This window comes from Cebus imitator, unplaced genomic scaffold, assembly GCF_001604975.1.
Source record: "Cebus imitator isolate Cc_AM_T3 unplaced genomic scaffold, Cebus_imitator-1.0 Scaffold181, whole genome shotgun sequence".
In the NCBI taxonomy this organism is placed as follows: domain Eukaryota; kingdom Metazoa; phylum Chordata; class Mammalia; order Primates; family Cebidae; genus Cebus; species Cebus imitator.
The window spans coordinates 2892882-2907341 of NW_016107496.1; the positions used below are offsets into that span (position 1 = coordinate 2892882).

Genomic DNA, 14460 nt, shown 5'->3' on the forward strand with positions numbered 1-14460 from the left:
AAATAAATAAATAAAAACAAAAAACAATTAGCTGAGCATGGTGACACATTGTCTGTAATCCCACCTACTCAGGAGGGTGAGGCAGGAGCATTGCTTGAACCCAGGAGGCAGAGGTTGCAGTGAGTTGAGATCAAGCCATTGTGCTCCAGCCTAGGCAACAAGAGTGAAACCCTGTCTTAACAACAACAAAAAAGGGCTGGGCGAGGTGGCTTATGTCTGTAATCAGCACCTTGGGAGGCTGAGGTGGGAGGATCACAAGGTCAGGAGACTGAGAGCATCTTGTCCAACATGGTGAAATCTTGTCCCTGCTAAAATACAAAAAAATTAGGCGTGGTGGCATGCGCCTGTAGTCCCAGTTGCTCAGGAGGCTGAGGCAGGGGGAATCTCTTGAACCCAGGAGGCAGAGGTGGCAATGAGCTGAGATTGCACCACTGCATTCCAAACTGGTGAAAGAGCGAGACTATGTCTCAAGAAAAAAAAAAAAGGTAACAGCATTTACTTCAAGAAGTTATAGTGGGGAATAAATGAGTTAATATACATAAAGCACTAAAACCAATGATGGCACAGAGTACCTGTGCAATAAATGTTATTATTCTCATTTCAACTGGAACATGAAAAACAAGTAGGAGTAACCTAGGGGGAAGGGAAAGGGGGAAAACTTCTATGCAGAGAGGGCAGCAGGTGCACAAGCCTAGAGGAAGAACTGCCTGGCCTACAGAACTGAAAGATTAGTGTCTTTTTTTTGTTTGTTTTTTTAAGAGATGGAGTTTCACCATCTTGGCCAGGCTGGTCTTGAACTCCTGACCTTGCGATCCACCCATCTCGGCCTCCCAAAGTGCTGGGATTACAGGCATGAGCCACCAAGCCCGGCCTATATTAGTTTCTTAGTATAGAAAACTCAGTGGAAAGAGATACCATACAATGAGGTTGACGAGTCAGGCTGAGGTCAGTATTGAAAGGCCTTGTAGACTGTGTTAAGAAGACTGAATTTGATCCTAGAAGTCTGAGGAAACCTGAAAGGTTTTTTTGTTTGTTTGGTTTGAGACAGAGTTTTGCTCTTGTTGTCCAGGCTGGAGTGCAGTGGCACTACCATGGCTTCCTGTGATCTCTGCCTCCCTGGGACAAGTGATTCTCCTGTCTCAGCCACCCAAGCAGCCAGGATTACAGGCATGTAATTAGCCACCATGCCTAGCTAATTGTTTTGTATTTTTAGTAGAGACGGGGTTTCATCATGTTGGCCAGGCTGGTCTTGAACTCCTGACCTCAGGTGATCCACCTGCTTTGGCCTCCCAAAGTGCAGGGTTTATAAGCATGAGCCACCGTGCCTGGCCAAAAGGTTTTATAAAGAGAGGTGACAAACTTAGATTTGCAATTTTAAAAGCTCTCTCTGGCTACATACAACATGGAGAACTGGTTGCAGGGAAGACAAAACACACGGCAGGGAAACCAGTAAGGGGGCTGCTGTAGAAGTCAGGACCAGAGGCTTACAGCTTAGCGTAGCGTAGTGGCAGAGAAGACAGAAGGAAGCTGGCTAATTGAAGAGCAGCTAGAAGGTAGAACCAAGAAGACGCGCGCACGCACGTGTGTGTAGGGGTGCAATGGAGAAAGAGGTGTGTGTGTGTGTGTGTGTGTGTGTGTGAAGGGGTGCAATGGAGAAAGAGGTGTGTGTGTGTGTATGTGTGTGTGTGTGAGAAGGGGTGCAATGGAGAAAGGTGTGTGTGTGTGTGTGTGTGTGTGAAGGGGTGCAATGGAGAAAGAGGTGTGTGTGTGTGTGTGCGCGCGTGTGTGTGTGAAGGGGTGCAATGGAGAAAGAGGCCTAAACACTAAATAAATATCTGAGGAAAGGGCTGCGTGCAGTGGCTCACGTCTGTAATCACAGCACTTTGGGAGATCAAGGCAGGTGGATTGCTTGAGTCCAGAAGTTCAAGACCAGCCTGGCTAACAGGGAAAAACCCTATCTCTACTAAAAATACAAAAATTAGCTGGGCGTGGTGATGCGTGTCTATAATCCTAGCTACTCAGGAGGCTGAGGTGAGAGGATCACTTGAGCCCTGGAAATCAAGGCTGCAATGAGTCATGATGGCACTACTGTACTCTAGCCTGGGCGACATGGCAAGACCCTGTTTCGAAAAGAAAATAATAAATAAATTAAAAAGTCTGAGGAATGACATGTGTTCCTGACACATTCTTTCATTGCATGAAATGCCTTCCCCTCTACTCCATCCTTCCAGACACAGTTCCTTCCTATTTTCTCCACAAAACTGATTTTCTCTCCTTCTTTCTAAGAGAGTTCTGGAATTTTAGAGCTGAATATTCTTGAGTAGTTGACATGACTCAGAAACTGCCTGAATATGGCCAGGCACAGTGTCTCACGCCTGTAATCCCAGAACTTTGGGAGGTTGAGCTGGGCAGATCACCTGAGTTCAGGAGTTCTAGACCAGCCTGCCCAACGTGGTGAAACCCCGTCTCTACTAGAAATACAAAAATTAGCCAGGTGTGGTGGCAGGCGCCTGTAATCCCAGCTACTTGGGAGGCTGAGGCAGGAGAATTACTTGAATTTGGGAGGTGGAGGTTGCAGTGAGCTGAGATTGAGCCACTGCACTCCAGCCTGGGCGACAGAGTGAGACTCTGTCTCAAAACAAAACTACCTGAATATGGAGACCATGTCTTAGTCAACTTTCTTTTCTTTTTCTTTCTTTTCTTTTTTTTTTTTGAGACAGAATCTCACTCTGTTGCCCAGGCTGGAGTACAGTGGCGCGATCTCAGCTCACCACAACCTCTGCCCCCCAGTTTAAAGCGATTCTCCTGCCTCAGCCTCCTGATTAGATGAGATTACAGGCACCTGCCACCATGCCTACCTAATTTTTGTATTTTTAGAGAGGAGGTTTCACCATGTTGGCCAGGCTGGTCTTGAACTCCTCACCTCAGGTGATCCACCCACTCACTTCCCAAAGTGCTTGGATTACAGGTGTAAGTCGCCTTGGCCAGCTGTCTTAGTCAACTTTTTATCCCATCCACCCCATCTACCCAACACTTGTGAAGATCCAGGACCATGTTTTAAAACTTTTCCTCTGACTGCACGAGTGGTACAGTCATTAATAACCTGTGCTAATATAAAGCTGTGTGACCCATGAGGCATTATACAGATGTGGGAGCTTTCACAGCTGTATTCTCTTTGGAGCCTCACAGAATTCTTATAAAATAGGTACTATTATAAGGGAAATAAACTCAGAACTAAAGTGACATAGCCAAGGCAACATTCACGAAAAGAAATGGCAGTGCCAAGATTGAACCTACATCCAGGGAACCCACCTGGGATGCTCTACCACCCTCCATGAAGGTTGAATGTTCATATACATCCAGGAGGACTGCTAACTCTTGGAGGCAGTTGAGTATCACTTCTGGGAATCCTTCTTAGTTTCAAGTATTTATTCAAAAATGTTTATTGGGCACCTACTATGTGCTAACTATGGCACTTAAGTGTTGGAGGTGCAGCAATGAAGAAGGCAGAGAAGATGCTTACCCTCATTCTAGTTCAGGGAGTCATCAAACAAGGACACAAATATATAAACACTATTAGTGATAGATGTTATAAACAAAATATAAGGCCGGGAGTTGTGGCTTATGCCTGTAATCCCAGCACTCTGGGAGGCCGAGGCGGATGGATCACAAAGTCAGGATATTAAGACAATCCTGGCCAACATGGTGAAACCCTGTCTCTACTAAAATACAAAAAATTAGCCGCATGTGGTGGCACACACCTGTAGTCCCAGCTACTGGGGAGGCTGAGACAGGAGAATCGCTTGAACCTGGGAGGCGGAGGTTGCAGTGAACCAAGATCGCGCCACTGCACTCGAGCCTGGGCGACAGAGCGAGATTCTGTCCCAGAAAAGGAAAAACAAACAAACAAACAAACAAACAAACAAAAAAGAGAGGCCGGGCGCGGTGGCTCAAGCCTGTAATCCCAGCACTTTGGGAGGCCGAGGCGGGTGGATCACGAGGTCAAGAGATTGAGACCATCCTGGTCAACATGGTGAAACCCCGNGAGATCGGGCCATTGCACTCCAGCCTGGGTAACAAGAGTGAGACTCTGTCTCAAAATAAATAAATAAATAAATAAACAAAAAAATAAAAAGGATTGAGCAATGAAACTGAAGAGGGAGACCATTCTATAGCAGATTACAGAAGCCCAACTTAGCTAGAAGAGAGGTGATGTGCTAGGGGAAAAAGGTTTTGAAAAGAGATTTGGGTTAATCTCAAGAGTTTCAAGTTACCTAGTTTCTATTGTTGAGGAGGGGCAAGAGTGTTTGCATGTGATTGAACATGGAGTAGGAAGCTGTGGTTAAGATTCAAACTGGGATAACATCACACTCTGTCCTCTACTTTAATGAGGCAGGATTTCGGATGTTGTGGGCTGATGCCAAAAAGGCTAGAAGAATAAAGACAAACATGTGGAATCACAATATAGAGTTTCATCAACTTCCATACCGGGAGATGGAGCATTTGAGACAGGTATGGGCCAGGGGCAGATATCCAGAAGTTCATGGTGAGGTAATTACATTTAATCAAGATCTCAAGGTTTTTTCTTTCCTTTGTTCATGATTGATCAAACTTTTGCCCTTTGCCATGAGAACCAAATATTGAACTGAATGAGGCATCAGATTATTTGTAAGAATTGGGTTCATCCAGAGTTATAACCTTCCACAGCAAGAGCGCCATAGAATTTCTGGCATACTTGATGAACAAAAGTTGTAAACACTAAAATCCAGTTAGTTTTTGAACATATAAAAGTCTGCAAGAGCGGGTGGGCAAGGTGACTCACGCCTATAATCTCAGTGCTTTGGAAGGCCGAGGTGGGTGGATCACCTGAGGTCAGGAATTTGAGACCAGCCTGGCCGACATGTTGAAACCCCGTCTCTACTAAAAATACAAAAATTAGCTGAGTGTGGTGGCAGGTGCCTGTAATCCTAGTGACTCGGGAGGATGAGGCAGGAGAATTGCCTGAACCCAGGAGGTGGAGGTTGCAGTGAGCAAAGATTGTGCCATTTCACTCCAGCCTGGGCAACAGGGGAAGACTCTATCTCAAAAAAAAAAAAAAAAAAAAACGAGAGAGAGAGAAGAATAAGTGTGAAGTGTGTCCTTTTTTGGTGGCACTACTTCAGACAGGGTGGTCAGAGAAATCCTCTCAGAACAGTAACATTTGAGACAGAGCTTGGTCTTCGGTAGCCGCTTAACGAAAACCATTTTCCCACAAACTTAGTTCTGGAAACGACAAAGAAAGGAAAAAGTGTACTTAGTCTGCACAGGCGCCGCTCCCAGGCGTCCAACTTTCGTTGCCAGACTGTGACTGGAAAGTGGACAGTTCCCGGCCTATCCACGCCGCCACCATTAGAGGGCGCCGCGGGTCCTCCCAGCCCCCAGGAGGCGCCATGGCCCCAGGCACTGCCAAACTGACATCTGGTACCTAACAGTCGAGGCCCCGACGCCCCGCGTCCAGGAAGAGGGCAAGGGCGGCGCTGGGACGCCATGAGGCCCTAGGGAATCGCGGAGGGTAACTGGGCCCTCAAGGAGAGGGCGTCCTCAGCATTGCAAACCCACACCAGTGGTATAAGAACTCGCTCCCTCGGGGACAGCCTGTTTCCGGCGCCTTTAAACCAGGAAGTACTGCTGTGTCCAATCCTGGCCCTCCTTTCGCACTTAGTCTTTGAGTCCTTCCTCTCCTGGCTTGTGCTGGAGCCAAGGAGGCTAAGGCTACCAATCAGCGCTGAGAAAAGGCGCATGCGTCTTCGAACGAACGCGACATACGGTTAACTTTGACCCGAAAGCAACCTCCCCTCTCCCCCTTCCCTCGCTGTCAAGATGGCGCTCTCCAGGGTGTGCTGGGCTCGGGCTGCTGTGTGGGGTTCAGCAGTCACCCCTGGACATTTTGTCACCCGGAGGCTGCAACTTGGTCGCTCTGGCCTGGCTTGGGGGGGCCCTCGGTGAGGGACCTGTAGCGAGAAAAGCATTTTTGACGTCCAGGCTCTCAGTGTCTGAACCTTGCTTGCATCCTGTCTATTAATTCTCAGAGTTCCACGCCTTGGCCCTGAAATTTTTATTCTTCTGCTCAGGATTCAAACTCCGATCCTCACTAGTGATCTGGCTTCCTGGCCCTCTCTACTGTCAGTGCCCCATATTGTCTGGTCTCCCCGCGTGTCCTGAGCTCATCTTTCAGCCTCACTTTTTCGGCTCAGGTTTTGCCTCTATCTCGATTCCACCTCTCTCTGACTTAGCCTGCAGTTCAAATTGTCCCACAAGCATTGCGCTGTCTCCAGAGTCATACCCTGAGTTCCTTTCCTGCCTGGCCTTTGCTTGATCTTTGTTTCTCAGTCTGATTGCCTATCTCTTCTTGACCCCAAGATCTTCCTTGGATTTCAGAAGTGTCAAGCCTTGGCGTACATTCTCCGAGACTCCTGCTGTACATTAGGGACTAAAGGCGTGAGGGAGCTTCTAGAACTGGTTCCCAGATAGTCTCTTTGATCTTCCTTGTAGGTCTTCAAAGCTTCACCTTTCTCCAAAGGCAGATGTGAAGAACTTGATATCTTATGTGGTGACCAAGACAAAAGCGATTAATGGGAAATACCATCGTTTCTTGGGTCGTCATTTCCCCCGCTTCTATGTCCTGTACACAATCTTCACGAAAGGTAAAAACGAAACCATAATAGAAATTCCTGAATCAGCTCTTGCGCAGGATCAGAGAGTTCGCATAAATAAGATCATTTGCAGGTTCTGCTACGGGGATGTGAGCTGAGATATCTTATATTTCATAAATGCTTGTGCCTTAAACTAATTCTTATAAATTAGCGCTTCTTGAGAATGTTTCTATAAAGATGTTACGAGAAACAACTTATGACAGCAGCATGATGGGGGGAGAATATAGGTATGTTCTCATACTTTTCTTAACCACACATCTGGCTATAGTAGAAATTTTTTTGTCCAGCACAGGGCAGGGATCTATGGCTGTACAGACCTGTCCTGTGATTGATTTTCTGTGACCCATAGGAAAATGAGGTCTAACCCTTGTTACGAATCTATATTAGGTAGCATGTTGTAGTGGAAATAGCACTGCATAATACTTGGTTTCTAAATGTTTTGTTTCAAATCAGAGATCCTTAGTTACTAGGAGATGATATGTCTAGTACCAGGTGTCTACTCTGGAGCCAGATTGTCTGAATCAAATCCCAGCTCATCACTGTGTGATTGGACTAATTAATTAACTTCTCTGTTCCTTGGTTTTCTTATCTGTAAAATGGGAGTTATAGAACCTACCTATTTACCACATGGTTGTGAAGATAAAAAACTCAATACATGTAAAGTACATGGAACAGGTCCTGATCCCTAGTAAATGCCAAATAAATGTTAGTTATTGTTATCTAAATGTTAGATAACAATATTGTAGATTGGTACAAAAGTAATTGGGGCTTTTGTCTTTCAATGGCAAAAACCGAAATTGCTTTTGCACCAACCTATAATATGCTCTATGCTTTTATCATAACACTGTACGTAACTTCACTGTCAACTCTGAACATTATCATAATTATTACTAGCTTCATGGACTTGAGAAATTACTTATCCTTAATCTGTAAAGTGGAGATAAAATTGGCTGCTTTTTCTGTTCCCATGTAGATAAATAGAATCAAATGAAAGAAAGAGATGAAAGCATTTGTGTTTGTTTTTAAACCTTTTATTATGGAAATTTTTAAACATATACAAATGTAGAGAAGAACAGTGTAACAAAGTTCCATGTATTCACCTCACTTCATTATCATAACTCATGGCTGCCAATCTTCATTTATATACTTGCCTTATGTATTATTTTGAAGACAATTGAGACATCATGTAATGACATGTAGATCATTGATAAATATGTAAGCCTTAAAAATAGATGCAAGAATTTTCATAGAATGAAGATTTAAAATATAATCATAGAAATATATTGAATTAGATTACTTTAAAAAGTGTTCCTGGCTGGGCGCGGTGGCTTACGCCTGTAATCCCAGCACTTTGGGAGGCCGAGACGGGTGGATCACAAGGTTAAGAGATTGAGCCCATCCTGGCAACATGGTGAAACCCTGTCTCTACTAAAAATACAAAAATTAGCTGGGCGTGGTGGTGTGCGCCTGTAGTCCCAGCTACTCAGGAGGCTGAGGCAGGAGAATTGCTTGAACCTGGGAGATGGAGGTTGCAGTGAGCCGAGATTGCGCCACTATACTCCAGCCTGGTGCCTGGCGACAGAGCAAGACTCTGTCTCAGAAAAATAAAATAAAATAAAAAATGTTCCTGGCTGAGCACGGTGGCTCATGCCTGTAATCCCAGCACTTTGGGAGGCTGAGTTGGGTGGATCATGAGGTCAGGAATTCGAGATCAGCCTGGCCATTGTGGTGAAACTCCATCTGTACTAAAAATATAAAAATTAGCTGGGTGTGGTGGCAGACACCTGTAGTCCCAGCTACTCAGGAGGCTGAGCCAGGAGAATCGGTTGAACCTGGGAGGCAGAGGTTGTGGTGAGCCGAGATAGCACCACTGCACTCCAGCCTGAGCGACAGAGCAAGACTCCATCTCAAAAAAAACAAAAAAAAAAAAAAAAGTGTTTCAGGTTGGGCGCAGGGGCTCATGCCTGTAATTCTAGCACTTTGGGAGGCTAAGGCGGGTGGATCGCTTGAGGTCAGGAGTTTGAGACCAGCCTGATCACATGGTGAAACCCCACCTCTACTAACAATAAAAAATTAGCCAGGCTTGATGGCACCTGCCTGTAATCCCAGCTTCTTGGGAGGCTGAGGCAGAAGAATTGCATAAACCTGGGACGTGGAGGTTGCAGTGAGGCAAAATCACACCACTGCACTCCAGCCTGGGCAACAGAGTGAGATTTCATCTCAAAAAAAAAAACAAAAAAAGTTCCAGAAAGGAGATAACTAATATCTGGCCGGGGAATACAAAGGGTTAATTTAGCAAGACTTTCTGAGGTTAGGGAGCTTGGTTTTTAAAAAGGATTGATGAGGCCGGGCGCGGTGGCTCATGCCTGTAATCCCAGCACTTTGGGAGGCCGAGGCGGGTGGATCACGAGGTCAAGAGATCGAGACCATCCTGGTCAACATGGTGAAACCCCGTCTCTACTAAAAAATACAAAAATTCAGCTGGGCATGGTGGCGTGTGCCTGTAATCCCAGCTACTCAGGAGGCTGAGGCAGGAGAATTGCCTGAACCCAGGATGCGGAGGTTGCGGTGAGCTGAGATCGGGCCATTGCACTCCAGCCTGGGTAACAAGAGTGAGACTCTGTCTCAAAATAAATAAATAAATAAATAAACAAAAAAATAAAAAGGATTGAGCAATGAAACTGAAGAGGGAGACCATTCTATAGCAGATTACAGAAGCCCAACTTAGCTAGAAGAGAGGTGATGTGCTAGGGGAAAAAGGTTTTGAAAAGAGATTTGGGTTAATCTCAAGAGTTTCAAGTTACCTAGTTTCTATTGTTGAGGAGGGGCAAGAGTGTTTGCATGTGATTGAACATGGAGTAGGAAGCTGTGGTTAAGATTCAAACTGGGATAACATCACACTCTGTCCTCTACTTTAATGAGGCAGGATTTCGGATGTTGTGGGCTGATGCCAAAAAGGCTAGAAGAATAAAGACAAACATGTGGAATCACAATATAGAGTTTCATCAACTTCCATACCGGGAGATGGAGCATTTGAGACAGGTATGGGCCAGGGGCAGATATCCAGAAGTTCATGGTGAGGTAATTACATTTAATCAAGATCTCAAGGTTTTTTCTTTCCTTTGTTCATGATTGATCAAACTTTTGCCCTTTGCCATGAGAACCAAATATTGAACTGAATGAGGCATCAGATTATTTGTAAGAATTGGGTTCATCCAGAGTTATAACCTTCCACAGCAAGAGCGCCATAGAATTTCTGGCATACTTGATGAACAAAAGTTGTAAACACTAAAATCCAGTTAGTTTTTGAACATATAAAAGTCTGCAAGAGCGGGTGGGCAAGGTGACTCACGCCTATAATCTCAGTGCTTTGGAAGGCCGAGGTGGGTGGATCACCTGAGGTCAGGAATTTGAGACCAGCCTGGCCGACATGTTGAAACCCCGTCTCTACTAAAAATACAAAAATTAGCTGAGTGTGGTGGCAGGTGCCTGTAATCCTAGTGACTCGGGAGGATGAGGCAGGAGAATTGCCTGAACCCAGGAGGTGGAGGTTGCAGTGAGCAAAGATTGTGCCATTTCACTCCAGCCTGGGCAACAAGAGCAAAACTCCATCTCAAAAAAAAAAAAAAAAAAGTCTGCAAGGATTCAAAGGGCCTCACAAAAATAGTATTTGGTGGTAACTTGATGGCTAGTTTTAAAGCTGAGAGTAAGAATCTAGGACCCATTCTGCAGATCAGGAAGAGTTCACTGAAAGATTTGCTATAATGTCAGGGTCTGTACTGACCATTATTTGGGATACAGAAGTAACCAAATCAGAGGTTTTGTCCTCAAGGAACTAACCATTCAGAAGTAGTTAGAAATAATCTTCGGGACCACGTGCGGTGGCTCATGATTATAATCCCAGCACTTAGAGAGGCGAGGTGGGCAGATCACATGAGCTCAGGAGACTGATACCAGCTTGTTCAACATGGCAAAACTCCATCTCTACTAAAAATACAAAAATTAGCCTGGTGTGGTGGTGCCAGCCTGTAATCCCAGCTACCTGGGTGGCTGAGGCAGGAGGATCACTTGAACCCAGGAGGCGGAGGTTGCAGTGAGCCAGGATCACACCACTGCACCCCAGCCTGGTGACAGAACAAGACTCTGTCTCAAAAAATAAAAAAGAAATAAATTTGGTCCTTGTTCTGGGCTGTAATGGAAGTTTACTGTATGGTGGGTGGAGGGATTGTCTATTGTATTAATAACTTATTTGGGTTAAAACTGCATCTGTGTTTATTTCTGCTTAGTTCCGCCAAGACGTCACCAAGTGTCTTTTCCTAGGTATAATTTCCATTCCACCTTTTGCCAACTACCTGGTCTTCTTACTAATGTGAGTACAGACTTCTATCTCCCCAACATCTTGAAGATGTATCAATTTTTAAAAATTAAGAATTATTTTAAGGAGAACTTTTCATTTCAGAAGTTATCAAACTTCTCCTCCAGTCTTCTCATTATCCCAAGGTTCTTAAAAGCCACTCAGGAAGACCTTGGTTACTGGGACACATCTCAGCTAGAGGTGCAGGTGGCCTAGACTCTCCCTATCTCTTAGCTGCCCTGAGTGATGTGAAATAAGATAATGACCTTCTCCATTATCCATAGAGGCAGCAACTCACTCCCCAAGAGAGAGCAATTTTGGACTAATTTCTATGGAAAAAAAGTGTACTTCATATTCTGATAACATGTTCTTATTACTTCATAACCAAAAATGACATTTCTAAACTGTGATCTTGCATGTCATTAATTATCTATTGCTGTATAACAAATAACCTCAAAACTTAATAGCATAAAACAGTAGTATAAATCATTTTCATGATTTTGTAGGTCAGGAATTTGGGCAATGCTAAGTGGGCGATTGACTTCTCTCTTCCATGTAATGTTGACAGAAGTTCTTTAGTGATATTTAGCTGCTGAATGGACTAGTCTGGAAGGTCCAAAGTCACTCTTAGGTCTGGTGCCCTGGCAGGGATGGCTACACGGCTAGAACTATGAACCAGAGTGCCCACATGTGGCTTCTTCAGTATGGCAGCCTCAGGATAGTGGGACTTCTTACATGGCAGCTCAGGGCTCCAAGAGTGAGGGTTCTAGTGCGTAAGAATCTACGTGACTCTATAACCTTGTCTTGGAGGTCACATAGACTCACTGCTGCTCTGTTCTGTTGACTGAATCAGTCACCTAGATTGAAAAAAAGGGAGGATGTAGACATCATCCCTCCATAAGAGGAGTGCCAGAGAATTTGTGGTCATGTTTTAAAACAACCAAACATGGAAATAAATGAATTAAAAAACAAATTACGGCTGGACATGGTGGCTCACACCTGTAATCCCAACACTTTGGGAGGCCAAGGTCAGGAGATCGAGACCAGCCTGGCTAACACGATGAAACCTTATCTCTACCAAAAATACAAAAAATTAGCCAGGTGTGGTGGCACCCACCTGTAATCCCAGCTACTCTGGATGCTGAGGCAGTAGAATTGCTTCAACCCAAGAGGTGGAGGTTGCAGTGAACTGAGATCACGCCACTGCACTCCAGCCTGGGTGACAGAGCAAGACTCCGTCTCAAAAACAGACAAACAAATTGATTGCCTTTTATATACTGTGTATACGTAAGGACTGTGCTATAGTTAGATTGTCAGCATCACATATAGTGTCCAGGTCAGGCTGCCACTCTGTCCAAAGCATGTTCTTCATATGCTTTAGTTCAAAAGGAGTCATTATATCTGATTGCTGCATGCCAGGCCATTCTACTCGTCCTTTCTTTCACATCGCATTTCAGTAATGTTGCTTGAAATTGTGCTTCAATGTGTCTTACAAACTTTGGTCTGAGAGTCACTTAAGAAAAAGGGCTGACTGTGGTGGCTCTTACTAGTAATCCTAGAACTTTGGGAGACTGAGGCAGCAAAATTGCTTGAGGCCAGAAGTTTGAGACCACCCTGGGCAATATAGCCAGACCTCGTCTCTGCAAAAAAAATTTTAAACCTAGCTGGGTATGGTGGCCTGTGCCTGTAGTCCCAGCTACTCAGTAGGCTGTGGTGGGAGGATTGCTTGAGCCTAGGAGGTTGAGGCTGCAGTGAGCTGTGATCATGCCACTGCACTCCAGTCTGGGTGACACAGGGGACCCTGTCTCTTGAAAAAAAAATTAAAAAAGAAAAAGAATACTGAGGTAGGAAATGGTATCTTATCTCTTCTTCCTAGTATTCATGTCTACCAAATGCTTTCTTTGGTCTCCTCTGAAAGAAGCCAGTTTCAGCAAGTGAGTGTGTGATTCTTTCTCCTTTCAGGTACCTGTTTCCCAGGCAACTACTGATCAGGCATTTCTGGACCCCAAAACAGCAAACTGATTTCTTAGATATCTATCATGCTTTCCGGAAGCAGTCCCACCCAGAAATCATTAGTTATTTAGAAAAGGTCATCCCTCTCATTTCTGATACAGGACTCCGGTGGCATCTGACAGATCTGTGCACCAAGGTATTCCTGCAGTTCACCCTTCCTACAAACGTGGATCTTGTTAGATCAGTGTGCACTAAAACTAGGTAAGAGGGGTAGTCAGGGCTTTCCTAACATCTACCAATCTCTTACCTCTTCCAAGATACAGCGTGGTTCCCACCCAGCAATACGTGATATCTTGGCTCTGAGAGAGTGTTTCTCTAACCATCCTCTGGGCATGAACCAACTCCAGGCTTTTCACGTGGTGAGCACTTTGAGGCCTTGTCTTTTCCATAGCCTCACCATGTTTCAGATCTTTGCTTGAGCTCATTCTATTTGCCTTTCCCCTCCTATGTGGTTGTGTTACAGAAAGCCTTGAGCCGAGCCATGCTTCTCACACCTTACCTGCCGCCTCCCTTGTTAAGACATCGTTTGAAGACTCATACAACTGTGATTCACCAACTGGACCAGGCTTTGGCAAAGCTGGGGATTGGCCAGCTGACTGCTGAGGAAGTAAAATCGGTAAGAGCTTGACATCAACCCTTAACCCTTGGTATACTTCTGAGCCTACAGCAGGCTGGAGATTTACAGGGGCTCCTTGTCTTGCTTTTTTTTTGAGTTTGAATTTGAGTTTGAGATGGAGTTTCACTCTTGCCCTTGCCCTGGCTGGAGTGCAGTGGCATGATCTCAGCTTACTGTAACCTCCGCCTCCCTGGTTCTGGTGATTCTTCTGCCTTAGCCTCCGAGTAGCTGGGACTACAGGCACATGCCACCATGCCCAGCTAATTTTTGTATTTTTAATAGAGATGGGGTTTCACCATATTGGCCAGGCTGGTCTCAAACTCCTGGCCTCAAGTGATCCACCCACCTTGGCCTTCCAAAGTGCTGAGACTACAGGTGTGAGCTGCTGCACCCAGCCTATTTATTTTTTAGTAGAGATGGGGTCTCACTATATTGACCAAGCTGGTCTCGAACTCTTGGCCTCAAGTGACCCTCCCATCTCAGCCTCCCAATGTGCTGGGATTATAGGTGTGAACCACTGCTCCTGGCCTTTTTAAAAATTATTTTTTAATTAGCCAGGAGCAGCAGCACATGCCTGTAATCCTAGCTACTTGGGAGGTTGAGACACGAGAATTGCTTGAACCCAGGCTGTGGATTGCAGTGAGCAAAGGTTGTGCTACTGCACTTCAACCTGGGTGATAGAGTGAGACTGTCTAAAAAAAAAAATTAAATAAATAAATAAATAAATAAAATTTATTTTTGTAGACAGGGTCTGAGTGTTGCCCAGGCTGGTCTTGAACTCCTGG

At 45.0% G+C, this 14460-nt stretch overlaps 1 protein-coding gene across 10 annotated transcripts in view; it reads left to right on the forward strand.

Moving 5' to 3' along the window:
* Positions 1-5761: 5761 nt before the first annotated feature.
* The window catches only part of LETMD1 (LETM1 domain containing 1), a 24028-nt gene continuing 15329 nt past the window's right edge, over positions 5762-14460 (forward strand). Inside the window, exons 1-7 of one of the 10 annotated variants that reach the window (XM_017545889.2) lie at positions 5783-5981; positions 6532-6683; positions 9619-9734; positions 10979-11061; positions 13009-13195; positions 13317-13418; positions 13523-13675. In XM_017545889.2, coding sequence (XP_017401378.1) covers positions 5860-5981; positions 6532-6683; positions 9619-9734; positions 10979-11061; positions 13009-13195; positions 13317-13418; positions 13523-13675 — 915 coding nt within the window. In that variant the 5' untranslated portion in view covers positions 5783-5859. Of the gene's footprint in view, positions 6684-9614; positions 9735-10978; positions 11062-13008; positions 13196-13316; positions 13419-13522; positions 13676-14460 lie in introns of all 10 variants that reach the window. The other 9 variants (XM_037744713.1, XM_017545888.2, XM_037744715.1 and 6 more) reach the window with 9 other exon arrangements.